Raw genomic sequence first — 26,237 nt, forward strand, 5'->3', positions numbered from 1 at the left:
TCTTTCTATTAGTTCCAGTAATTTTCTCATGGAGTCTTTTGGGTTTTCTATTATAGTATCATATCATCTGCAAAAGGGACAGTTTTACTTCTTTGTTATCAATTTGGATGCCCTTTATTTCTTTTTCTTGCCTTATTGTTTTAGCTAAGACTTCCAGCACAATGTTAAATAGGAGTGGTAATAAAGGGCATTCTTGTTTTGTTCCTGTTCTCAAGAGGAATGTTTTCAGCCTCTCTCCATTAAGAATGATGTTGACCATTGGTTTTGCAGAGATGTCCTTTATTATGCAGAGAAACTTCCCTCCTATTTTACCGAGAGTTTTTATCAGGAATGGGTGTTGGTCTATGTCAAATGCCTTTTCTGCATTGATTGAGATGATCATGTGATTATTTTCTTTCCTTTTATTTATGTGGTGGATTACATTGATTGATTTGCTAATGCTGAATCATCCTTGCATACCTGGTATGAATCCTACTTGGTCGTGGTGTATTATGTTTTTGATATGGTGCTGAATTCTATTGACTAGAATTTTGCTGAGAATTTGTGCATCTATACTCATGAGAGATACTGGTCTGTAATTTTCTTTTTTTGTGGTGTCTTTGCCTGGTTTTGGTATCAGGTTTATGCTGGCTTCACAGAATGAATTTGGAAGTGTCACTTCCTTTTCTATGTTCTGAAATAGTTTGAGTAGTACTGGTGTAAGCTCTTCTCTGAATGTTTGGTAGAATTCTCCAGTGAAGCCCTCTGGGCCAGGGCTTTTTTTGTTGGGAGTTTTTTTTTTTTTTATTACCTTTTCGATCTCTTCTCTTGTTTTGGGTCTGTTCAGATTTTCAACATCATTTTGTGTTAGTTTGGGTTGGTAGTGTGTTTCTAGAAATTTATCCATTTCCTCTAGGTTTTCAAATTTGTTGGAGTATAGTTTTTCATAAACCTCTATTATGATCCTTTTTATTTCAGTTGAGTCTGTTGTAATTTCGCCCATTTCATTTCTTATATGGGTTTATTTGCATCCTCTCCTGCTTTTCTTTTGTCAGTTTGGCCAGTGGTTTGTCGATTTTGTTATCCTTTCAAAGAACCAATTTTTGGTTTTGTTGATTCTTTTCATTGTTTTTCTATTCTCTGTTTCATTTATTTCTCCTCTGATCTTTATTATTTCCTTCCTCCTGGTGGCTGTGGGCTTTTTTTGCTGGTCTCTATTTGTTCGAGTTGTGTAGCTAATGTTTTGATTTTGTCCCTTTCTTCTTTTTTGATGTGTGCATCTATTGCTATAAATTATCCTCTGAGGACTGCCTTTGCTGTGTCCCAAAGTTTTTGCTATGATGTGTTTTCATTATCTGATTCTAGCAATTTTTTTTCTACCTCTGATTGTTTCTATTACCCCTGGTTTTTAAGCAGGGTGTTATTTAGTTTCCATGTAACTGATACTCTTTCCTTGCTTTTCCTGTTGTTAATGTCTACCTTGATGGCATTGTGGTCAGAGAAGATACTTTGTATTATCTCAGTGTTTTGGATTTTGTTGAGGGTTGTTCTGTGGCCTAAGATGTGGTCAGTTGTGGAGAACGTTCCATGTGTGTTGGAAAAGAATGTGTACTTTGCATCTATTGGGCAGAGTATTCTATATATGTCTATGAGGTCAAGTTGGAAAGCCACAGATTTTTTGAAACATTTCACAATTTTTTTAGTATTGGCAACAAATTCAAATTAAAAAATTAAACAAAATACATTCATGGGCCATAGGCAATGTGTGGCCTATGGGCTGCCACTATGCCATCCCTTTGTAATTTCGCATGTGGTACAGATGAAAGGGAGCCAGGTGGCACAGTGGTTAAGAGCTCAGATGCTAACTAAAAGGTTGGCAGTTCAAGTTCACCAGCTGCTCCTTGGAAATCCTACGGGGCAGTTCTACTCTGTCCTATAGGGTCGCTATGAATCAGAATTGATTCAATGGTAACAGTTTGGTTTATAGATGAAAGGGCATGGGCTTTGGTGTTTGGTATGCACATCTTGGTTCTGCCACTTACTACTGGCTATGTCCCTGCACCTATGACAATGGCTAGAGAAATATTCCTTGGGGCTAATACTGTAAGGATTTTCCTACTTATTTTTCTCCCCTAATAGACTATGAGCACCTGGAAGAAAAGAGAACCACATTTTGTACCCCTGACCTCAACACTTCTTCACTCCTTATCTCATTTCCTTGCTTCACTTTTGTCCACAGCACTTCTTACATTACCTAAAAAAAAAAAACAAAAAAACAAAAAACCTAAACCAGTTGCCATCGACTCAATTCCAACTCATGGCGACCTTATGTGTTTCATAATAAAACTGTGTTCCATAGAGTTTTCAACAGCTGTGATGTTTCAGAAGTAAATTGCCAGGTCTTTCTTCCAAGGTGCCTCTGGGTGGATTCCAACCACCCATCTTTTTGTTAGTAGCCAAGCACTTAAGTGTTTGCACCACCCAGGGACTCCACTATGCCACCTAATATACTATATATTTTGTCTGTTTATCTTGTTTATTGTCTGTCATCCCTACTAGAATATAAGCTTCATGAGATCAGAAATATGTCTGTTTTATTTTGTTCCTGCTATATCCTCACAATCTTGAATTGTGCCTGGCACATAATAGATTCCCAAGAAATATATGTTGAATGTATGAATTCCTTTGTTCACAGTACTTAACACAGCTGCTCAAAAATGTTAATTGAACCAAAATGCATTTTTGTCCTGATAAGAAAAAATGGGTGAAGTGAGGCTAGAGAATGGTAGGCAGATCATGAAGGACCCTGTATGCCATGCCATGCTAAGCTTAAAGCATGATAATGAAGTTAGCAATGTCCAACCCACTTGGCACACAAGATATTTTGGTCAAAGTAGTAATAGCTAGCACTTATATGGCATGTACTATGTGCCATATAATGTACTAAGGAGTCCCGGTGTCACAATAGTTAAGTGCTCAGTTACTAACCAAAAGGTCAGCCATTCAAAGCCACCAGCGGCTCAATGGGAGAAAAGACCTGGCGATCAGCTCCCATAAAGATTACAGCCTAGCAAATGTATAGAGACCAAAGTTTATTAGTGGTTACTGGGGCAAGAGGGAGGACAAAGGGGGGGAGGTGGTTAATGGTGATAGAAAAATCATATTGATTAAAGGTAGGGTTGCACAGCCAATTACTGTAATTGCTGTCAATAAGTTGTACACCTGTAAAAAGTTGAAATGGCAAACAAAAGTTGTGTGATAGGTATATTTACAAAAAAAAAGAGTAGCTGCTGAGGCTCCTCCTCATGGGATTTAGTTCCTTGGTTTGGAGGTTTAGAGTCATGGTTTCCTGGGACATGTTTCTGTTCTACCTTCTAGTTCATCGTGTAGTGCCTGGGGTCTTAAAAGCTTGCAAGTGGCCATCCAAAGGATGACCATTGGTCTCTATTTGCCAAGAGCAACAGAGGAAGGAGAGTCAGGAATAGGAGGAGGAAACGGAATGTGTGGATAATCGTCTCTATGAACAACTGCCTCCTTTGCCATGAGACCAGAATTGGACGGTGCCTGGCTACCATTGCTAAACATTTTGATCAAAGATTCTATAGAAGAATCCCGACAAAGGGGAAAATGCAGAACAGAATTTAAAATTCTCATGGATCCCTGGAATCCAGACTTTCTGGGGCCAAGGGGGCTGGATGAACCCCTGAAACTATTAGCCTGAGATAATCTTTAAAACTTTAAACTAAATATCCTCTGAAGTCTTCTTAAAACCAAACAATAGTTTAGCTTAACTAGTAAAAAAAAATGTCTGCCTTGGCATTATGCTCTTTTAAGAACTATCTCCATGGGATTAAAGTGACAACAACTCCAAAGATTAGATAGGAACCTTGGGGGCGTAAGTTTATGTTAATGGGGGAGGAACAACTCTGAAAATGAGGGTGAGAATGGTTGCACAACTTGAAGAATAAAATCAATGTCACTGAATTGTACATGTAGAAATGCTGAATTGGTGTATGTTTTGCTGTCTATATTCTCAACAACAACCAAACACACACACACAAAAAGATTACAGCCTTGGAAACCCATGGAGCAGTTCTATTCTGAATTATAGGGTCACTATGTGTTGGAATCGACTTGACGGTACACAACAACAACATACATATAATGTTCTAAGTACTTTACTCATATTAAATTATTTAATGCTCACAACAAAGTCTGTGATGTATTATTACTATCCACACCTCACAGATGAGGAAGCTGAGGCACAGAGAGGATAAATAACTTGCCATAACTAGTATGTAGAAGAACAGGTACTTAAACCCCGGCAGTCTGGCTCCCAGGTCTGTTCTCTTAGCCATTATGTTACATATACTGAATATAAGTAAAAGTGATATGGAAAAAGTTATTAAAATGCAACTATAAAAAATACAACTATACTGTTTTGTGATATGTTAAAGATGGAGGATTTTGGTGTCAAATATATTTTGGTTCAGAGCTTCATCAAACCACATTCTAGTAGTACAACCTTGGACCAGTGACTATGCTGAGCCTGTTTTATTTTAGTTGTAAAAGATGGAGATTAACACCTATCCTGAAGGATAGGTGGGATGAGATAATGAATATATGGAAGGTACCTAGACCATGGTAGCTATTATACTACCACTAAAAAATGATGTATTCTATAGATGCATTGCTAAGCAGTTACAAAACTTACTTCTATGTAAGAATTGGCAATTCAGTGCAATCTGAGGTAATTTACATGGAATTAACACATAACATTATAAAACACTGATTCTAAATTCTTCCTTATCTGACCTTTAAAGCAGCTTTAAAGGCAGTCAATCAATCAACCAATCTCTCTCTCTCTCCCTCTCCCAACAACCATTATTGTATATAATATGCCAAGGCCTGTGGCAAATTCCTACCCTCCTGGAACTCAGTTAAAACAGAATTATAATATGATGTGAAAATACTATGAGAACACACGTAGTTCAACCATGTATACAAGAGTAAACAGGCACAGTAGCCCAGGGGCAAGAACAAGAAGGCAGGAGGGGACAGGAAAGCTGGACGAACGGAAATGGGGAATCCAAGGTCGAGAAGGGGAGATTGTTGACATGTCCTGGGGTTGGCAACCAATGTCACAAAACAATTTGTGTATTGTTTAATGAGAAACTAATTTGCTCTGTAAACTTTCACCTAAAGCACAATTAAAAAATAATAATAAATAAAATAAAAAATACTATGAGAGAGAGATTAGAAAAGAGCACTGCACTCTGGTAACATACAAAAAGGAGTCATTCATTTTAGCTGCAGGAGACAGCCTGGGAAAGCTTTACTAGTGATAACTTTTCAGCAGGAATAAGTAGGAATTTACCATGCAAGGGTGAGGGTAACGTAAGAAAAGCACTATGTGAAACCACCAAACCCATTGCCGTCGAGTCAATTCTGACTCCTAGCGACCCAATCAGACAGAGTAGAACTGCCCCATAGGGCTTCCAAGGAGCGGCTGGTAGATTCAAACTGCTGACCTTTTGGTTAGCAGCAGAGCTCTTAACCACTGCACCACCAGGGCTCCACTATATGAAAGGATTATGGTATATCTAAGAAACTAAAAAAAAAAAAAAACGTTCAGAATGGTTGGAACATTCCAGAAGTTGGAACAAGTGTGGGTGGAGGTGATTACCAGGTAAGGCTGCAGAGAGTTTGGGATCAGACTATAGAAGGCACTGTATGCCATGCTGAGAAGCTTGCACTTGGTCTGACGGGCAAAAAGAAGCCAGTGGATATCTTTGAGTACACAACAGAGTCACCTTTGGTTTTCAGGATGGTTTCTCTGGCAGCAATGTGGCAGACGGACTATAATCCAAAGTGTTATGGTAAAGGAACAAGTTGAGGCTGTTTTCATGGTTCAGATAGGAAATGAAGAAGGCCTGAACTAAGGCAGTGGGAGTGGGGACAGAAGTCACTGGATTCAGGAGACATTTCTGAGGCAGAGTTAACAGCATTTGATGACCAATTGGATATGGGAAGTGACAGGAGAGTGAAAAATCAAGGATACCACAGTTCCTGGCTTGAAATGGATGAAATATACCATTTATAGGAAAAGGGAATATCAGAAGTAAAACAAGATTTAGGGAAAGATAATGAGTTCTACTTTGGATATTTTTTAGTTTAAGAAACCTATAACACACTGATGAGTAGAGAGCTGAAAAGATGTGTCTAAAGCTCAAGACAAAAACTGGGGGTAGAGACAGAGCTATAGGAATCCTCAGAATACAGTTAATACTTAAAGTTATAATAATAGATGAGATTGCTCAGGAAATGAATGTAGAAGAATATGACTAGGACAGAAGACTTGAAAGCAACAATACTTAAAGGAGTGGGCAGAGGAGGAGGAACAACTTAAGAAAGAAGGAGAAACAGCCAGAGATTTATAAGAAGAATCAGAAGTGAGTAGGATCATGGAATCCAAGGAAGGAAATTCAAGGAAATGATGGCTCAATGATGCCCACTATCTCAAAGAGGACCAAAAAAAAAGGGTAAGAATGGGAATGGATGCAGCAGCTTCAGAGTGGTGACAACAGATGCAAACTAGCAATAGGCGAGGTAATGGGAATTAATACATTCTTCTTTTTCAAGAATAATGGTGAAAAAGAAAGAAGATAAGGGTAATACTGTAAAGGGATTATAAAGATTATTTGCGTATGCTGTAAGTGAAAGAAACCAGAGGGGGACAAACTGAAAATGCAGAAAAGAAGGGGATTGCTTCTTTTGAATTCCTATACCATCACGGTATGCCTAACTCACTTGGCAGTTAGCTTACACATTGTACTGTACTGGCAGTAATATACATTTAGCAATGCTGGCACAAACTAAGTGCTCCATAGATCTATTTATTGTTTGTCTTTGTGTATCTATGCATATTATCTAGCTAATAAGAATGTACAATCTTACACAAGAATGTACAAAAAGAAAGACACAGTGTGGTGGGATTGTGGAAAGAGACTGAACAATGCAGAACTAGAACAAGGATTTTTATCTACCACATCACTTTCTAGTTCACAGATCAAAGAAAAATCATTGCACCTCTCTGCACCTCAGTTGCTCAACTGTTAAATGGGGATAATCTTGCAAGTTTGTGAAGATTAAATTTTTACAGTTATATTAAATTTTTAAGTTATATACAAGTTGGTGTTTCTCACTAAGTGACAGTAATTACTACTATGATTTTTGCTATTACTATAGCATCTAGAAAAGTCAGATGTGTCTGTGACTGCAGATTAGTAAACAATCAAAAGGCAAAGCAGCCTTTGCTATAATGTACTCTAGAGAACCAAGCACAAAATGACATAAGCTCTTGGTCACGCAGCTTGGTTATTATGTACCACCAATATAGTTTCTGCCATATCCAAGTGCTGTAACTTAATATTTTTTCTTTAAATCAATTCACTTTTCTTTAATTGGTCCCATTCTAAAAAAAATGTAGCTTTGAAATGATGGATTTGATGTGCTCATTATCTTTTTTTTGTACTTTAGATGAAGGTTTACAGAACAAACTAGTTTCTCTTTAAACAGTTAGTACACATACTGTTTTATGACACTGGTTGACAACCCCACGACATGTCAACACTCTCCCTTCTCAACCTTGGGTTCCCTATTACCAGCTTTCCTGTCCCCTCCTGCCTTCTAGTCCTTGCCCCTGAGCTGGTGTGCCCCTATAGTCTCATTTTGTTTTATGAGGCTGTCTAATGTTTGGCTGAAGGGTGAACCTCAGGAGTGACTTCATTACTGAGCTAAAAGGGCGTCCGGGGGCCATACTCTTGGGGTTTCTCCAGTCTCTGTCAGGCCAGTAAGTCTGGTCTTTTCTTGTGAGTTAGAATTTTGTTCTACATTTTTCTCCAGCTCTGTCTGGGACCCTCTATTGTGATCCCTGTCAGAACAGTCAGTGGTGGTAGCCAGGCACCATCTAGTTGTACTGGACTCAGTCTGGTGGAGACGATGGTAGATGTGGTCGTTTAGTCCTTTGGACTAATCTTTCCCTTGTATCTTGTTTTCTTCATTCTCCCTTGCTCCCGAAGGGGTAAGACCAGTGGAGTATCTTAGATGGCTACTTACAGGCTTTTAAGACCCCCAGACACTACTCACCAAAGTAGAATGTAGAACATTTTCTTTATAAACTATGTTATGCCAATTGAGCTAGATGTTCCCCAAGACCATGGTCCCCACAGCCCTCAGCCCAGTATTTCAGTCCCTCAGGGAGTTTGGATGTGTCTGTGGAGCTCACATGACCTTGCCTTGGACAAGTAGTGCTGGTTTCCCCAGTACTGCGTACTGTCTTACTCTTCACCAAAGTTACCACTTATCTATTGTCTATTTAGTGTTTTTCCATCCCCACCCCTCCCCTCCCTTGTAACCATCAAATATTGCTTCTTTTTGTGTATAAAACTTTTCATGAATTTTAACAGTAGTGGTCTCATATTTGTCCTTTTGTGATTGACTTATTTCACTCAGCGTAATGCCCTCCAGATTCATCCATGTGTGAGATGCTTCCCAGATTCATCGTTGCTCTTTATCCTGCGTAGAACTCCATTGTGTGTATGTACCATAGTTTGTTTATCCATTCATCTGTTGATGGGCATCTAGGTTGTTTCCAACTTTTTGCTATTGTGAACAATGCTGCAATGAACATGAGTGTGCATATGTCTATTGGTGTGACGACTTATTTCTCTAGGATATATTCCTAGGAGTGGGATTGCTGGATCATATGGTATTTCTATTTCTAGCTTTCTAAGGAAGTGCCATATCGTTTTCCAAAATGATTGTACCACTTTGCATTCCCACCAGCAGTACATAGGAGATCCAATCTCCTTGCAACATCTCCAACATTTGTTATTTCCTGTTTTTTTGATTCCTGCCAGTAAGGCTGGGGTGAGATGGTATCTCATTGTGGTTTTGATTTGCATTTCTCTGATGGCTAGTGATCACGAGCATTTCCTCATGTGTCTGTTAGCTGCTTGAATGTCTGCTTTGGTGAAATGTCTGTTCATTTCCTTTGCCCATTTTTTAATAAGATTATTTGTCTTTTTGTTGTAGAGGTGTGGGATTTTCCTGTAGATTTTAGAGATTAGACCTTCGATGGATTTGTAATAGCCAATTTTTTTCCCAGTCTGTGGATTCTCTTTTTACTCTTTTGGTGAAGCCTTTTGATGAGCATAACTGTTTAATTTTTAGAAGATCCCACGTATCTAGCTTATCTTCTTGAGTTTGTGTGTTGTTAGTTATGGTTTGTATCCTGTTAATGCCGTGTATTAAGGCCTCTAGCATTGATCCTATTTTTTCTTCTATGATCTTTATAGTTTTGGGCTTTATATTTAGGTCTGTGATCCATTTTGAATTAGTTTTTGTGTATGGTGTGAGGTATGGGTCCTGTTTCATTTTTTTGCAGATGGACATCCAATTTTGCCAGCACCATTTGTTAAAAAGACTGTCTTTCCCCCATTTGATGGACTTTGGTCCCTTGTCAAAGATCAGGTGACTGTAGGTGGATAGACTTACATCTGGGTTCTCGATTCTATTCCATTGGTCAACGTATCTGTCATTGTACCAGTACCAGACTGTTTTGACTACTGTAGCTGTATAGCAGGTTCTGAGGTCAGGTAGTGCGAGTTCTCCTACTTTACTCTTCTTCAATAGTGCTTCAGCTATCTGGGGCCTCTTCCCTTTCCATATAAAGTTAATGAATAGTTTTTCCATCCCTTTAAAGAATGTTGTTGGTATTTGGGTTGCGATTGCATTGTATTTGTAAATTGCTTTGGGTAGGCTAATTATCTGTTTTTCTAATTCACACTAACCATTTAAATAAAGCTTTCATCCTCTTAATGACCCCACATCATCTCCTGAACCATATTCTAAAACTGCTTTAGGTTGCTCTACTTCTGAGACCCTTCAGAAGAGACCAGGCTAGAAATTTGTAGGTTTACTTAATTTCCCTGCTATTGGTGATTAGCATTTACAAAGGTCTCTAGAGCATATAAATGAAATCAACCAAATGACAAAATCAATCCCCACAATATACATTGAATCTTCTCATGAGAAGTTCTAAAGTGTGTAAAGATAAACAGACAATCTTGCAATTTATCTATTATTAATCCCTCTACCTAGGGCCAGACTACTCAATAAGCAAGGTATGCACAGGCCCAATTGTGCCTTCCCACCAATCTGCAATACAGTTATTAACCAATACTTTTGAAGTCTGTGCTACAATCCAGGAAGTTCTCCATCACTCCAACAACCAAAAACTGATTCTAACCAGAATCAGGAGAGAGAACGCCATGCATTTATATCTACAAACACTTTACACATGCAATTTTGGATCTGGTGTTAAATCCCCTATATTAAGAGTCAAACTTTAATTTTTAAAAGACACCCCTACAATTAATTCTCTTAGGATCACCACCCTAGTCATTCAGGGAAAAAATGTATCCTGCATGCAAAATATGCAGACATTATGGAGAATATGAAAAGATCAAAGAGTTTGTTTATAATCTAGCATGGGGAATAAGATTTACATATTTCCAAAAGAGTGGTTCTAAGGACTTAAGAGGACTTCTGGGATTTCTCCCCCCGCCCCAAACATTTTACTATGAAAAACTTCAAACATATGGCAAAGTTGAAATATTTTTCACAGTGAACATCTGAATATCCACTACCGAGATTCTACCATTTTTACTATACTTGCTTTATCACGTATCCACCCATTGGGTCAATCCATCCTATTTTTTGATGAACTGCTGGAATTTTAAAATGAGACATTGCGTGATGAAGTGTGACAAGAATTTTAGTAGGCCCATATACCTATATCAGGGTTGCTTGTTCAAAATTTTTTGACAAATAATGTGCATGAACAAAAACGTTTGGAAACCACAAGCCCAAACTCAGTGTCCATCTCTTCTGCAACTTCTCCAGTCTCCTGACAACTACCAACCAAAATCTATTCAGAGCTTACAACTGGCCATTTTAGACCTCCACGCTGTCTGAGCTATGCCTCCTATAGGGGTCACATTTTTCATCATTTACATACTGCTATTATGGCAACTGTCCCTGGGTAGAGCAACGGTTAATGCACTTGGCTGCTGAGAGGTTGGAAGTTGGAGTCCACTCAGTCACCTTGGAAGAAAGGCCTGGCAATCTACTTCCAAAAAAATCAGCCACTGAAAACTCTATGGAGCACATTTCTACTTTGACACACATGGGGGACGGTCACCATGATTGGAATCGACTCAACAGTAACTGGTGTTAGTGGATTACGGCAATTAGTGCACAGTATCTGCAACTTTGTTTTTGGTCTTTCACTAAACCCTGAGTTCCTGAGTGTAGGGATCCCCTTATTTACCTCTGAATCCTCATGGTACCTAGCCTATAGCAAGCATCCAAGAAATGAATAATGAAAATGAATCAATGAATATCCTGAACTTGTATTTAGGTGGGAGCCAGGAAAAAGTTTAGTCCAGTATGGGAACGATCTAACCACAGCAGCACTTTAGAAAGGTTCATTTTAGAGCACTCTTGTTAAGAGTATGAGATTTGGAGCCAGACTTCTTGGACACGAATCCCAGAATTGCAGCTCTACCACTTATTGCTGGGTGACTTTGGGCAAATTTCTAAATCTCCTGTGCCTCAGTTTCCTCATTTAGAAGAGGACAGTAATACTGCTTCACAGGTTACTGTGAAATCAAATGAGATACTTAAAAAAAAAGTGCATACAATGGAATCTGACACACATGAGATTAAAAGTCCTTACAGCTTGGGTGGTGGCAGTGAAAACAATGTGAAAAGAATGGCCATAAATGAAGAATCTACTAAAAAATGTTCAGTCAGGAGAGTAAGCAAATGGATCATAAATATTATTAAAATGTGTTATATTATTTTTCTACTTTGTATATTTGAGATATTTTATGATTGATTTTTTTTATTATTAAAAACAGCTATAATTTACCCAGCCTAGGTGCTGATTTGATGCTGGGCACAAGGAGTCAAGCATGACTGGACTCTAGCCACAAGTTCTAGGGCCACTGCAAGCTTCTCTATGCAGGCCTTTGTCTCTCAGTTGAGATTTTTCCTCCTCATTACTCCACCCTGTATTATTCTTTTAGTTTGTGATTCCTACAATTCCCTGTCCTGTCTTCTACCTGTGAGCACCCCCAAGAGCCTTATGGGTTTGAGGTTTCATCCTATCCAACCCTGTACTATTCCTTTTCTTCTTCCTGCCCATCTCCTTTACTTCTCAAGCCTTGCTATTCCCTACACATAGAAACTTGAAACCTAAGAGTGTGGGAAAGCAACAGAGCAATAGCAGTGGTGTCAAGAACTGTGGATGCTGCCAAGCTGTTACCCAGGCCTTATTTGCAATGACCCGACTGAACGCAGAGATTGGACTTAACTGCCCATGGGGCCTTACATTCCTTTTTTGTTTCTGCTCATTTTCTTTCTCCCATTTAAAGCAACCTCCTCCCAAACCTGTGACCCATTCAAATCCAACCCATCCTTTTAGCCCATAGTTACCTCCCCAGCCTCAATAAGTACTGTACTTACTGTCTGTACCATAAAGCATAATCACATACACACTTATACCATTAAATAAATGTTTCATGTGTTTATATATTTGATTTTCCAACCATGTCTCACATGTCTTTCAAACCCCTCTCAGTGGGTTAATACTTGTTGAACTGTGAGTGAAGCAGTGTAGTTTTTGCTTGCTTAGGCTAAAGCAGGAGGAAGTAGAAGCATATTAGGAAAAAGAAAGTTGAATGGACAGATGGGTAAGAAGCACTAGGTCTGGACAGGGAGAAAAAAGCTGTAAAAAAAGGTGCTCAATTTACATCTGTTTAATTGATTTGCTTCGAGGTTGGAAAGTTGCATACAAAAGAGAGACGCCAACTGGAAAAATCTGGAAAAAGGCATTTTGGCTTAAGGCAGAAGACAGCAGGGGATAGGTGTGTGTGTAGGGGAGGGGTACAGAGAAAATTCTGACTAAATTCTGCTAAAATCTAGGAATGGGCCAATTGGATAAGCGAAGGTAAAGGGATCTATTAGGATGGCATGGATAGAAATGTGGTTAGGTAGGTGAGCAAATAGGAAGGGATAGTATGCAGGGGTGGATAAAAGCCAATTGCCCTCTAGTTCATTCTGACTCATAGTGACCCTACAGGAGAGAGTAAAACTGCCCCATAGGGTTTCCAAAGAGCAGCTGGTGCATTCCAACTGCTGACCTTTTGGTTAGCAGCCTTAGCTCTTAACCACCGCGTCACGAGGGCTCCAAAATGCTAGCGGTTAGTTACGCAGGTGGGTTAGCTGACTGGGTGGGTGAGTGCGTAGGGTAGACGGAAGGCAGTAAGCTGGTGAGTGGTTAGATGTTTAGCTGGGAGGGATTATAGGTGTGGGATATGCTAAGATCCGGTCCCTCCCTCACCTTGACCCGGAAGCGCTTGAAAGCTAGCCTCACGCAGTGGCTCAGGCAGACCGGTGCTAAGAACCAGGCCTGTGGTGGAGGGGTGCCCTTGTCGCCCACATGTCCCACAATCAGTTGCACTGTCTGCCGCTCGGCCTGGCACTGACGGCCCCACTAGGCCAGCCGGTCCTTACTCAGGGCCCCAGGGAACATGACCGCTAGCTCCAGGCCGTCGCCGCCAGGATATGCACAAGCCTGGCACACTGCTGACAAGTAGCACAGCATGGCGTTCCATTGGCCGCCACACACCCAATCTGTCTGGTAGCCGCCGTAGAGCCGCAGCAGTGCCGAACCCACGTCCACCAGCACCCGGGCTCCGGGCAGCGAAGGGGCAGCGGGTGCAGCCCGGACTGCGCTTGACCGTGGCGGTGGAGGTGAGCCGGATGATGGTGCCGAGCTGGCCCCGTGCCCCCGGAGTAGGCACCCAAGGCAGCGGGCGGGAGCGGCGGTTGCTGAGATGCGGAGCCTCTGGCAGCGGCAACGCGTGGAACCCCGGGCGCTAGGGCTGCTATCGGTGGCAGCTGGATGTGCTGCTGGCGCGAGACCGTGCGCACGAGTATGGGAGGAGGTCCACGGCCACCACGGCCCCGGGACACCTCTTCTCCAGGAACTCTTGGAAGCCCTGGACGCCCATGTTTCGTCGGTGGGCAGAAGACAGGGTCGTTGGCAGGCTCAGCGGCGTTCTGGGAACGAAGCTGCGGGCAGGCGCGCTACACGGAGGGCGAGGGGCGGGGGGTCGCAAGCAAGGGAATGAGGTGGGGGAGGGAAGGAGGCCAGACTGGATTTGGATGAGGAGAGGTGATGCAGGCCGGACTCAGGAGGGTATGGGAGAAAGAAGGCATATCTCTTTCTCCTTCTCGCCGGCCCCTCCTCTTCACCATTTTAAAGGGAGGGCGAAACCTCTTCCTTCCACTTCCAGGAGCCATATATATTGCTTTCTAGCCGGTGGAGGATAAGCCGGGCGGGGCGGAGGTGCCCGCTGGGAGTTGTAGTCTTTTCCTCAACGACCACGGGATGCAGTCCAGGACCACCTGTCTACCACCCGTCAGCCCTTGCGCACAGACAGTCATAAGGGGCGGGGCGTGGTAATGTGTGTTTAGGATTTGCACTCCAACTACGTGCATCCCGAGTTGCTTCAAGCTGTTTACTGCCGGTCACACGAAAATGAGTTTTGGGAGTGATGTATCATGAAAAATGTAGAGTGGATTGATTGAATTCAGTTAAAGCAAGCTAAAATTTCCAGGGAGGGAGAATTTTCCCCACAGGGGAAAAATATGTCTAGCTGTTAATGAAGGAGAAAGAATACATATGAAACATAAGAATAATAGCCGCAAACATTTCTGTAGCAACCCACTTTTAGCTATGGAATTCCTTGAAGAAGAGTTGTTGGTCCCATTTGAGGAAAACACATTTATTTGGCCAAGGCAAATACAAAGTGAAACGGAATATCCCGTACCTGCAGGATCTCTTTAGTCAGGGAGATAAGCACCAACACAATTAAACTATAAGTGGTACCTTTCTGGTATTCACTGAGCTACAAGATCTTACGGTTAGGGCCTTCGTTTCTGAACCTCATTGTGTATCAGTCTGTCGGTGCTTTTTCAAAATAGCTGCAAGGGCTCCAATTCCAGGAATACAGGATCATAATCTTTTGAAAAATCTATTTTCAGCATTCTCCTCAGATCATTCTGATGTAGCACCACTCTTCTAACCAACTTTTGGGGCTTGCTTTCTCAGCAAGAATAGGATGGAAAACAAGATATATCCTGTTCTGAAACAATGGATAGTAGCCAGATCTGGCTTGGAACTTACTGAGAGGTGGGAGATAATGGCAGACAGAGAACTCAAAGGAGCAGAACTCAAGAGTGGTCAAGATGAATGAGGTCTGAGAACAGTCTGTTAGGATGCAAAAGCCGAAAAAGCTTTGAGCTCCATAAAGAATTCATAATAAGGGATTAAAGAATAGTGGAGATAGAACAAGCTAGACTGGCAAAGAATCAGTAGATGGTGAGGCAGTGTACATATGTAACTTTTGACAACAGGCAGAGTGAAAGGAGAGGACAGTGGCTTAAAGGGATGAAGGAAGGAACAGAAGATTTCTAGTATAATGGTTGTCTGCCTAGCCTCCTTTCTAGAAGTTGGCCCCCCTCCTCCCATTTATAGGGTTATAGCAAAAAAAAAAAGTCATGTTTCTATAAGTACAGCTGATTGAGACAGATGTGATTTTCCTATGTGTTGTAAATGCTTCCTCTAGGATGTTAATCAGGCAGGATTAGAGGCAGTTATGTTAATGAGGCAGGACTCAATCTATAAGATTAGGTTGTGTCTTAAGTCAATCTCTTGAGATATAAAAGAGAGAAGAGAGCAGAGAGATGGGGGGGACCTCAAGCCACCAAGAATGAAGAACCAGGAGGGGAGCACATCCTTTGGATCTGGGGTCCCTTTGCTGAGAAGTTCCTAGACCAGGGAAGATTGATGACAAGACATTCCCCCAGAGCTGACAGAGAGAGAAAGCCTTCCCCTGAAGCTGGTGCCCTGAATTTGGACTTCTAGCCTCCCAGGCTGTGAGAGAATGAATTTATCTTTGTTAAAGCCATCCACTTGTGGTATTTCTGTTATAGCAGCACTAGATAACTAAGACTGACGGCTTGCTAATAATACAAATAAGATGCATGGCACCCTTGTGGGGGTGGAACCATGCAAATAAGATGTATGGAACTATAACGAAGGGATTGGTCAATTTTGCCAACCTGTCAGATTTAAAAGAGAGCCAATCCCAGAGCAGAGGGGGACCTGACTACCACCAAGAAGAAGAGACGGGAGTGGAGCACATCCTTTGCACCTGGGATCCCTGCGCTGAGACCCTCCTAGACCCAGGCGGCAGAGAGAGAGCTGTAACACTGGGGATGGCAAGGTGGCAAGAAGCAGTGGCAGAGAAATGGCGGCAACAGAGGCAGCAGAACCAGATCTTTAGGAGACGGCGCAGTGAGCTTCCCAGCCTACGGAGCTAGAGAGCTGAGCACCTTCAGGCCGAGGCTTACCGGCAGAGCCGGGTGCCTCCAGGCACTTACTGGTGGAGCTAAAGAGCTTTGTAACACTCGCCTGAGCAGGGCAGAGGCCAGGTTGAGGGGCCGAGGACCAGAGAGAGAGGCCTGACTGTGGGCATGGCTGAGAAGAAGCTGTCCTGATTGAAGAACTGTATCCTGAATTGTAACCTGTTACTTCCCTAATAAACCCCATAACCATGAGTACGGTCTGTGAGTTCTGTGTGGCCATTGCAATGAATTATTGAACCCAGAAGTAGAGTGCTATGGGAGGGACAGCTGGTGTCAGAATTGGTAAAAAAGGTTGGAGGGTGGAGGTATGTCAGACCTCTGCTTCATAGGAATCAGCCTTGGGCTGTTGATCTTGATTCTTCCCATTTTTACAGGGAGTCTTCACTGTGTTCAAGTCTCAGTTTCTAAATCATTCCTGAGGCATTCCTGCACTTGGTTTCTGTGAGACAATCCTTACTATGACTATTTTTGTTTCAGATAAGTTGAGTAGAAACCACTTACAACCAAAAGAATGTTAACTAATGCAAGAACTGGTAGCAGAGATGGGATGTGGCAAATTATAGACCCGAAAACCTGGAACTGACAGATCGGAGATCTCCCGTGTCGGCTGATGGAAAGCAGTGTTATTTTTCAGTGAAGCAGCTGTTTCTCTTGGGACTCAAAAGAGAGCAGCCCTTTTGCCTGTATGAAGAGATCTGCAATTGCTGAGGGCCAGATATCTATAGGCTTTGTTAATTTATAGCAGTGAAACTCTCAGTCTCACTTCAAAGGTTTCACTGATTAGGAAACTGGCATCCAGGCAGTTGGAATGAGGTTATCTGTATATACCTCCAAAGCACTTTTGTTCTTCAACTCCCACCAAGTATGATGATACCTTCCTCTGTAAATACATTCAACTGGAATTCAAGGGAGAAGGGGCAAATGTAACATTCCCAGGACAGATTAGAAAAGAAAGGCTGCACAGACTTCAAGTCAGCCTACTGTTTCTTATCCAAGCTCTGAACCAGAGACTTTGAGCAGAATGCCAGGGAGAAGGGTGCTAAGGTAGGGTGTGAATAGAAGCTGGAAAAGGATGACCTAGGCTATTCCCTTTACCAGATCTTAAGATTCAAAGAGCATAACTTGACAAGATTCTTGGCACTGGTTATCAGCACTTTAAAATGAGTCCCCTCAAATGAAATCAAACAGCAGTCAAGTAAGGTTCTAAGGAAGATGTATCACTAGAAAACCAAACCTGGTGAACAGGGACCATGATTGATCCGCCAGAGCAGTGGTTCTCAAACTGCAGTCCCCAGACCAGCACATAAGCATAAGCCGGGGACGGTTTAAAATGCAAATTCTCGGCCTCACCCCAGACCTACTGAATCAGAAACTCTGGAGATGGGGCCAGAAATCTGTTTAAATAAGCTTTCTAGGTGATTCTGATGCAAGCTAAAGTTTGAGAATCACTGCTCTTCCAGACCATGTCCTAGGCCCAAGTACAGATTGGTTGAGCAAGCTGAGTCAATACATTGATTCCCATGAGTTTTTCTAGGCCTGTAATTTGTTTCCTTTATTCATATCCAAGTGGTCAATAATGGTGTGTTCCCTCCCTTTCCTAAAAGGGAATTTTGATTGTAGTTATCTAATTATTTCTCTAATATTGCATATTAGATCTATTGGTGGCAGTTTAGTTTATCACAGGTTGTAGGATCAAGATTGTCACTGAATTAGAGGAGGAAGGGGTATGTCTGTGCCATGACATTGCTTCTGGATATAGTTACACATGACTTGCATGGATTATGGTTTATGGATTATGTTAGATGTGGGTATTTCTTGGAATTGTAGATATGGGGAAAATGGCATGTGTTTATGGAACAGCCAAGAGGACTACAGGTGAACATCTATTGGATTGTCTCCCCAACACCCCTTTTCTACAATCATCTCTACCTTATTCTCATGGTTGTAGCAGGAGCCATCCTTTGTGTACCTTCTCAGAGAGTTTGGGATTGAGCTGGAGAAGGTGAGATGAACAATCCTGGCTGCAATCAAGCCTTGGTTCATTTGTTTCTGAGGCCTATCTGCATTATCCCTAGGTTTTGTGAGACATACCCATTTTTATAATAAGCCCCCCACCCCTTACATAAGCTTTTTCAAATAGGGTTTATATTATTTACACACAAGAGTTCTAACATCTATAGTACAGGACAAACTTTAGGCTGGACATAGGCAGAGAGAAGGCCATAGAGAGGACAGAGATAAGAGACAAAAGCCCTGGAAGCAGAAGGGGATAGTAGACGTAGTTAAAAGTGTATGCTTGGGAGCCAAGATCTGAGTTCCAATACCAGTTCAGCTCCTTATTAGCTGTGTAACTTTAACAGGTTATTTAACCTCTTGAACCCTTACTGTATCTGTGAAATAGGAACTCATTAATTTAGTCAACAGACTTATTTATTACCTACTACATTCCAGGAACAAAGCTGGGCACTGGGGAGAAAGCAGTTTTTAAGAGAGTCAAGGAGCTTAGAAAGGACATAGCAATGATACTTAGCTCACAATCTTGTGCAGATTAAGTGACATTGTTGAGCACTTAGTGTAATAACTGACACAGTAAGTACCTAATAAATGTTAACTCTTATCATGGAGGGTGGAAAGAGGCATAAAGCGACTGCATGGAGAGTTTGCATGGGACTCAATCTTATGACATCTTCCACCTAAGAACTAACTCAGTTTCTGCAAGGGGCCCACTTAGGATTCTCTATTTCCCAAATCCTTGGAGCCTGTTTGAGAGGCTATAAGCTCATAGGGTTATAGGAAATAATTCATCAGAAGGTCTAATGAGACCACCATATTGCCTGTGCTTCTTGAACCAGCAACTGGATAATAGCTGGAAGGTTACTTGATTAGTAAACGGAACAGTGACAGTGGTTCTCAACCCTAGTCACATATTAGTATCACGTGGGGAGCTTTAAAAAAAAGATTCTAGGGAATTTTTTCTTCAAAATAGCTACCCAGGTAATTCTAATATGTATTCAGGGCTGAGACCCACTGAGCTGGAATGGAGAAAGCTTATAAACACTGGTTAAATTCCTGAGCCTATTTTCTCATTTGTAAAATACGTGTGAGCTAGTCCTTTGCAATGCTAAAATTTTATGATAGCCTTCACTCCATCTATTCCTACAGAAATTTTACCCATCCTCTAGGTCCTAGGAGCCCTGATGGCGCAGTGGTAAAGCACTTGGCTGGTAACCGAAAGTTTGGTGGTTCAAACCCACCAGTCGTCCCATGGGAGAAAGATGTGGCAGTCTACTTCTGTAAAGGTTACAGCCTTGGAAACCCTGTAGGGAAGTTCTACTCTGTCCTACTGGGTAGCTATGAGTCGGAATCGACTCGACAGCAATGGGTTTGGTTTTGATTTTCTAAGGTCCTGCTCCTACACTCCGGAGTATAGCATATATCTATGCTACATCCCACTCTTCTTCACTACTGTTTAAAGCTCTCATTCTTTTACCTAGTGGTGCTTATTAATGATGGCACATTTTAAATGGCTTAATATTGGTCTTATCCCCCAACTCAGACACTTTCACCTCTGAACTTTATTACATCATCTAGTACCTTTTGGGCCAATACCTAATCTCCTCCACCAACAGGCCTCATGCTGACCCACAGGTTGGGTTCAGTTTTTCCACCTCTATAGCTGTTTCCTCCTCTCTTAAAGTGGTGATTTATAAGGTCCCTTCAGTAGTCCCTACTATCATTTAAGCAAATCTACTATGTACTAGGCACAGTGGTAGGCCCTTTACATGCTTTTTTCATTCAATCTTGAAACAACCCCACTGAGGCAGATACTTCCTTTTTACAGATAAGCAAATTAAAGCTGAGAAGTTAAGCAATTTTCCCAAATTCACGAAGCTAGAATACAAACCCAGGTCTGCTGGACTCCAAAACGCATCCATATTTCCAAACCAGCCTCAGATTTCCCAAGTGCAAGTTTAGTGTGAAAGTCACCAAAAACATATCTAACAATAAGCACAATTAGCAAGTCAGGGAGCAAGGTAGCTGCCTTTACATATCTCATTTAATACTCACAATCACCTTGTTTTACAAATACGAAAATGGAGGTTCAAGAAAGGGCTGTGACTCAAAAACCCATGCTTATTCCCCTATGAACCATGTTGCTTCCCTTTAGGGATCACCTAAGATAGAAAGCCCCAGAATTACTGGGTCAATAAATCAAGATAATAGATTTTTAAACGATGCTTAAAAAGTCCTCATCTAATCTTGAATATTTCTAGGGCTCTTTACATAAACATATGCATGATTTTTCTATCTAAACTATCAAATAAACAACTGATCTGATCTGACCCATTTGACAGTTTCCCAAATCACTGTAGTAGGGTGAACAAGAGGTGTGGGAGAGAGGTTTCCAAATGCATTTTTGTCTAAAGGTGAACCATAAACATTGTCAATATGAAAGGTTGTTGTTGTTAGGCGCTGTCAAGTCGGTTCTGACTCAGCAACCCTATAGGACAGAGTAGAACTGCCCCATAGAGTTTCCAGGGAGCAGCTGGTGGATTTGAACTGCCAACCTTCTTTGGTTAGCAGCTGAGTTCTTAACCAGTGCGCCACCAGGGTCCCATAAATATGAAAGGTAATACTCCTTAATGAGTTTGTGCAAATGGCACATTTTGGATCCATAAACAAATACTTCTACTTCTGAAATTATGAAACAAGCACTGGATACAACTTCATGAAAGGTATGTAAAAGATGCACACACTTATCCCAATAATTAGATAAAATCTATTTGAAATGTATTTGGATTATTATGCATGCACTATATCTGAGAATCAGTATGGCCTGGAGTTTCTTCCATGAGCTTTGGAGTCAGAGAGACCTGGGTTTGGATCCAGGCTTCATCATTTACCAGCTGTGTGTGACCAAGTTCTTTAATCTCTCTGATCCTCCAATTTTTCCTGTCAGGTGGAGATAGTAACAGACCTATTTTATAGGATTGTTGTGAGAATTAAAGATATCACAGCTAAAAGCCTAGCTAACATAGTAGGTACTTGGTAAATTATAGTGACTCTTACAATTATGGCTCACTTGCAAGCGTGGAGAAGAGGTTCAACTCAAAATTTGTTGGAGCTGTAAATCAAGAGGTAACACACAGCTTGGTTAGTTTCTTTCAGCCAGTATAATCTACAGGACCAATTTTTAAAAATCTGCTAAATTACATGTGATGAATCAAGAAACAGTTTAATAAGAAAACATACTCATTTAACACAGCCTTTATTTTGTTTCAAAACAAAATTTTCAGGAAACAAAAAACAAAACAGAAAAAAAAAAAAAAAAAAAAACACCTTACAATGGTTGAGTATAAATGAAATAAAAATCACAGTTTCAAAGAACCAAAATCAGACAACTGCTGCAGATCACTTAGTCTACAAAAAACCAAAACAAAACTCACACACAAAAACTAATGTCAGAAAGGATTAAAAATAAGTTTAACAACATTCTATATACTACATTCTCCAATTAAGAAAGGAGAATTCACATATACAACTAAATGTTAAGTGTAGCGAAGTGGCTGAAAATCTGCATACTTTCATAGTAAATTATGCATGAAAGTTATATTAATTGCAAAAACTTCCTGAGTGGCTCCCATGCTGCACTAGGTCTATATGCCTAATATTCATATAAAAAAACTACAGCTTTAAGTGAGTGAGCATGACAGACCTTGAACAACTGCACTTTCCAAATAGTCACTATTTCTGCTGAGGGTATGCTCTGGACCACAAACCTCAATCTTGATTCTTAAGTTATAGTGGAAAAGAAACGCAATTTTAAAAAACAAACAAACAAAAAAACTAGAAGCATGACAAGCAAACATTTAGGAGTTTTACACTGACACATTTTTTTCTCAGAGCCCAGTTTCCCTCTTCCCTTCTTGCTTGACTTAGCCTTTTTGTTTTTTAATTAAAAAGAAAAAAAAAAAAACCTTCCAGAATGGGAGCTGCTGGTTTGTATACTCTTCCAGCTATCTCAGTTGAAAATAACTTTAGTGCAATTTAGTTACTATCCCAGGCCCCAACCCCTTCCTCTGCGGTCTGGCAAGGTCCCTTGCCTATGTTTGTGTTCATCCTTCACATAAAAAGACTATTTCCAGGGTGACCTGAAAGTATCTGGCGCCATAAAATTTTCACACTAATCCCACTTCAAAGGATTTTACCAATCTGAGTGTCACCTTTTCACAATGTGGACTGGCTTTTTAAAAAAATTTGTCCTAGGAATTACATTTCTCAAATCAATGGCCTTTTCTACACATTCTCCCTTTCTGATTCATCTTCTAAACGGGGGGTGGGGGGGAGAGGAATCAAGTCCCCAGTAAACTACAGATTCAAAAAATGAACAATCTATTCTAGAAAAACGGCCTCAAATATCTCAAGTTTTTCTGAACCGAATAGAAGATTAAATAACTGAATCCCAAACTGATGGTAAATATACCTCAGGAATGTACTTATGGATGATGACTGAAACACAGTATTTACTAACTTTAAATATGCTGTCATGTTACAGAGTAAATATGTAAAATAAGGAACATCTGGTTTATAAACATTTGCTGAGTTTTCAGGGAAAAAAAAGGAATACATCATTTTAATCACTCATAAAGGACATCAAAGAAGAAAGTCAATGCCTCCATAAACTTTAGAAATTGGATAAACAGTTATATAAAGCCCTTACTACCAACTACAATTCAACTAAAAGGATACAGACATTTTAAGGTAACAAAATATCACTGCAAACACCTAGCAGTATGCTAATTTGTCGAATGACAGGCCATTGTTGTAGGTTTGTCAAATATTTCACTGTGGTAGTTAAAGCAATTTCAACCCACAGCCCTTTAGGCACACAGACAAGAAATGCATCTCTAATAAAAAATGCAAAGTTATAGGCACTAGACTGTCTAATTTAGGTACTTTCTAACCATTTATTTATTTTTTACCTAACTCCTGTGACTAAGTCATATATCGCCACCAGCTCACATTTGTGTCTCTGCTCTCCATCCCCAAATCCCCAAAGCTTATTTCACAGAGGCACACGGTTCTTGTATGTAAATTAAACATAGATTGGTGGCAGAGAGATGGTCCCTTTCAACTCAAACTCATGGCTAGCGCAAGGAGGCAGGTCAGGTTTATAATCTGAAAGAATACTGAGAATCAAGGCAAAAAAAGCAAGTTTCACAGGCAGTGTTTACTTGTGCACCCCAAAACAGCACTGAAAACGAGGTAGATAAACAAAAGTAATAGGACTGGAATTAAATCTGGGGTTCTAAAATGATATATCCCATCATACTGTATATAACACTCCACATTCAATCTAAAAATCACAGCAGAAAAGTGCCTTTTAAACTTTCACAGACAATTTTGCTCTCAAACCATTAGAATTCATGCTTGATATAAAACTGGCAAGGAAGGGATGAAAAACAGAATGGATATTTTTTATATTACAGCAAATTACCTTAAATAGAGATTCAAGACTGCTACAAATATACATAGGGTTATTTTCATTAGATTTACACCAATACTGGTTTCATATTCTTAAGATGTTACACCCAACTTCACAGACATAGCAGCAGGTACTTCATGATGAAATGCTAACATTGCCACATAATAGAGATACAGTACTATTCATTAGACTTGCACTTTGAGAAGTAAACATGGTGGCTGGACATACAGACTACTCCCCCCCACCCCAAATAAACTTTACAAGCAGGATGGTTAAGTACAATCTTTTTCTCTTCTACGAGGAGAATGAAAAAGACAGCTTTGTGTGTTTTTTTTGGAAATGGGTAGAAGGCCCTTTTTATATAGTAGGCTCTTTGTTAAGTAAGAAGGGAATTTCTGAGCTTTACCTCAAGAGTTAATTATTTCTGGGGCGAGAAAGTCCCACGTACCTCAGCAAGGATGAAAACAGCAATATTATATGAATTCAGCAAAATTATGAAATAATGCAAAACCCCTAGATAAAAAACTAGCCAATATTTACAGTCAAAGTGACTATAATCTGAATCAAATATTTAATGGGAAAAAATAATTTAAATAAAAACCCACAGTGATGTGAATAACACTGTTTTCTTCATTTCTGCACAAACTCACTTTTTAAATGTATTTTAAAACTTACACACACATTACATATACATAATGTATACATAACATATATGTTAACCCAACTACTGCAGTCACTATGGAGACAGCAGTACAGTATTCACCATCTTCAAACTTTAGAAGACTACTTTTCTTTCCAGCAAAAACCTGAAAAGATTCTAAATATCACAAGGCACTGCAAAAGTCTGCAGGCAAACAAGAATGATGAATTATATGTAAAACAGAGGTGGTGGCAAAATGCAGGACATACGGTATAGAGCAGCCATTAATAAATGTAATTGTGCATGTCATCCATGGAGCTTTTTTCATCCTGGGTACACTGTTTAAAAAGATTGCAACTAGAGAAGAAGGGGTCTTAAAATAAAGTATTTTCACTTTATAGGTTGTATGTCTCAATGTAATTACACAAAGCCAACTCTTATAATGAAACATGTGCAGTTTTAAAGAATTATGGATTTTAGGAGCATTGTTTTTATACACATGGAAAACACTACACTAAATGTCCTAAAATCACTTCAATTTGCAAACCAATACTGTAGAAGAAATTAGAAGAATCTGTACATAAGATTTGGACTCATTCAAAACAGAGTATGTTTTATGAAAGGGACCAGTGGCTCTTATCAACAGCAATTATCAAAATGCTGCCCTAGATGCCCCAAATGACAGCAACAGAATCTTCATGATGGGTGTGATCCTCAGGTAAGCAATATAAGCATGTTTTCTTGAAAAAGGGTACTGAGTATCACAAAGTAAACTGTGTGGGGAAAAAAAAGTACACCCACTAAGTTTTCCTCATTATCTGGAAAGCCCATGGGATACAATTTTGAGAGGACTATGGAGGAAAGTCTGTTAGCAGAAATGTTGCGTGACAATTTGGATAGAACTCTTAATCAGATAAATGTGTACTAGAAACGACCTTGAAATCTTCAGAGTGAAAAGTAGGTAGGTTAAACATGTATACTTGGTAGTTGATAAATATCATTTAAGAATTCTATTTGGGTTTCACAGACTGGGCATTAGGTAACCCTGTGACCAGTCTTTTTAAGATTATTATAGTTAACTGTCTTGAAAACCAAAAGTGTACATTTTGACATTGCCTCTCCTCCTCCCAAAACTGGATAAAAACCAGTAAAGTGCAACTTGACAGTGATCTCAGATTCTAAAGAGGCTGCCAAAAATCATCTAAAATCTAAAATCATCTAAGATGCTATAGATACTAACAAGAAACTATAACAACTAAAAAAAATGGTGATACAAAAAATCTAAGGGCAACTTAAATAGTATCCTTAAAGGGTCTACTATCTCACTGCAGGACAGCGTATACCTCACATCTCTTAGAACCCTGTAAAGCCAGTGTTTCATGTATAAGAATCAAAACCTACAAAAGCTACTGTGTCAAGTAAATTTCATTTCAGAAGAGTGGATCAATAGAGCTGTAACTTGAATCCTCTTTGTTAGGAATACAAGGATTTTCTCCCAAATAAGATTCATAACAGCTGCAATATATCCCTTGAAAAAGAATGTAAGCCAAACCAATGCCTCTCAGA

The 26,237-nt window shown here is 40.2% G+C and overlaps 1 protein-coding gene across 1 annotated transcript in view; it reads right to left on the reverse strand.

Moving 5' to 3' along the window:
- The window catches only part of FAM120C (family with sequence similarity 120 member C), a 103,502-nt gene extending 89,379 nt beyond the window's left edge, over nt 1–14,123 (reverse strand). Inside the window, 3 exon segments of the mRNA XM_004391423.1 lie at nt 13,451–13,824; nt 13,827–14,046; nt 14,049–14,123. Coding sequence (XP_004391480.1) covers nt 13,451–13,824; nt 13,827–14,046; nt 14,049–14,123 — 669 coding nt within the window.
- Nucleotides 14,124–26,237: the final 12,114 nt, after the last annotated feature.

Source organism: Trichechus manatus, unplaced genomic scaffold (genome assembly GCF_000243295.1).
Source record: "Trichechus manatus latirostris isolate Lorelei unplaced genomic scaffold, TriManLat1.0 scaffold00233, whole genome shotgun sequence".
Lineage (NCBI taxonomy): Eukaryota > Metazoa > Chordata > Mammalia > Sirenia > Trichechidae > Trichechus > Trichechus manatus.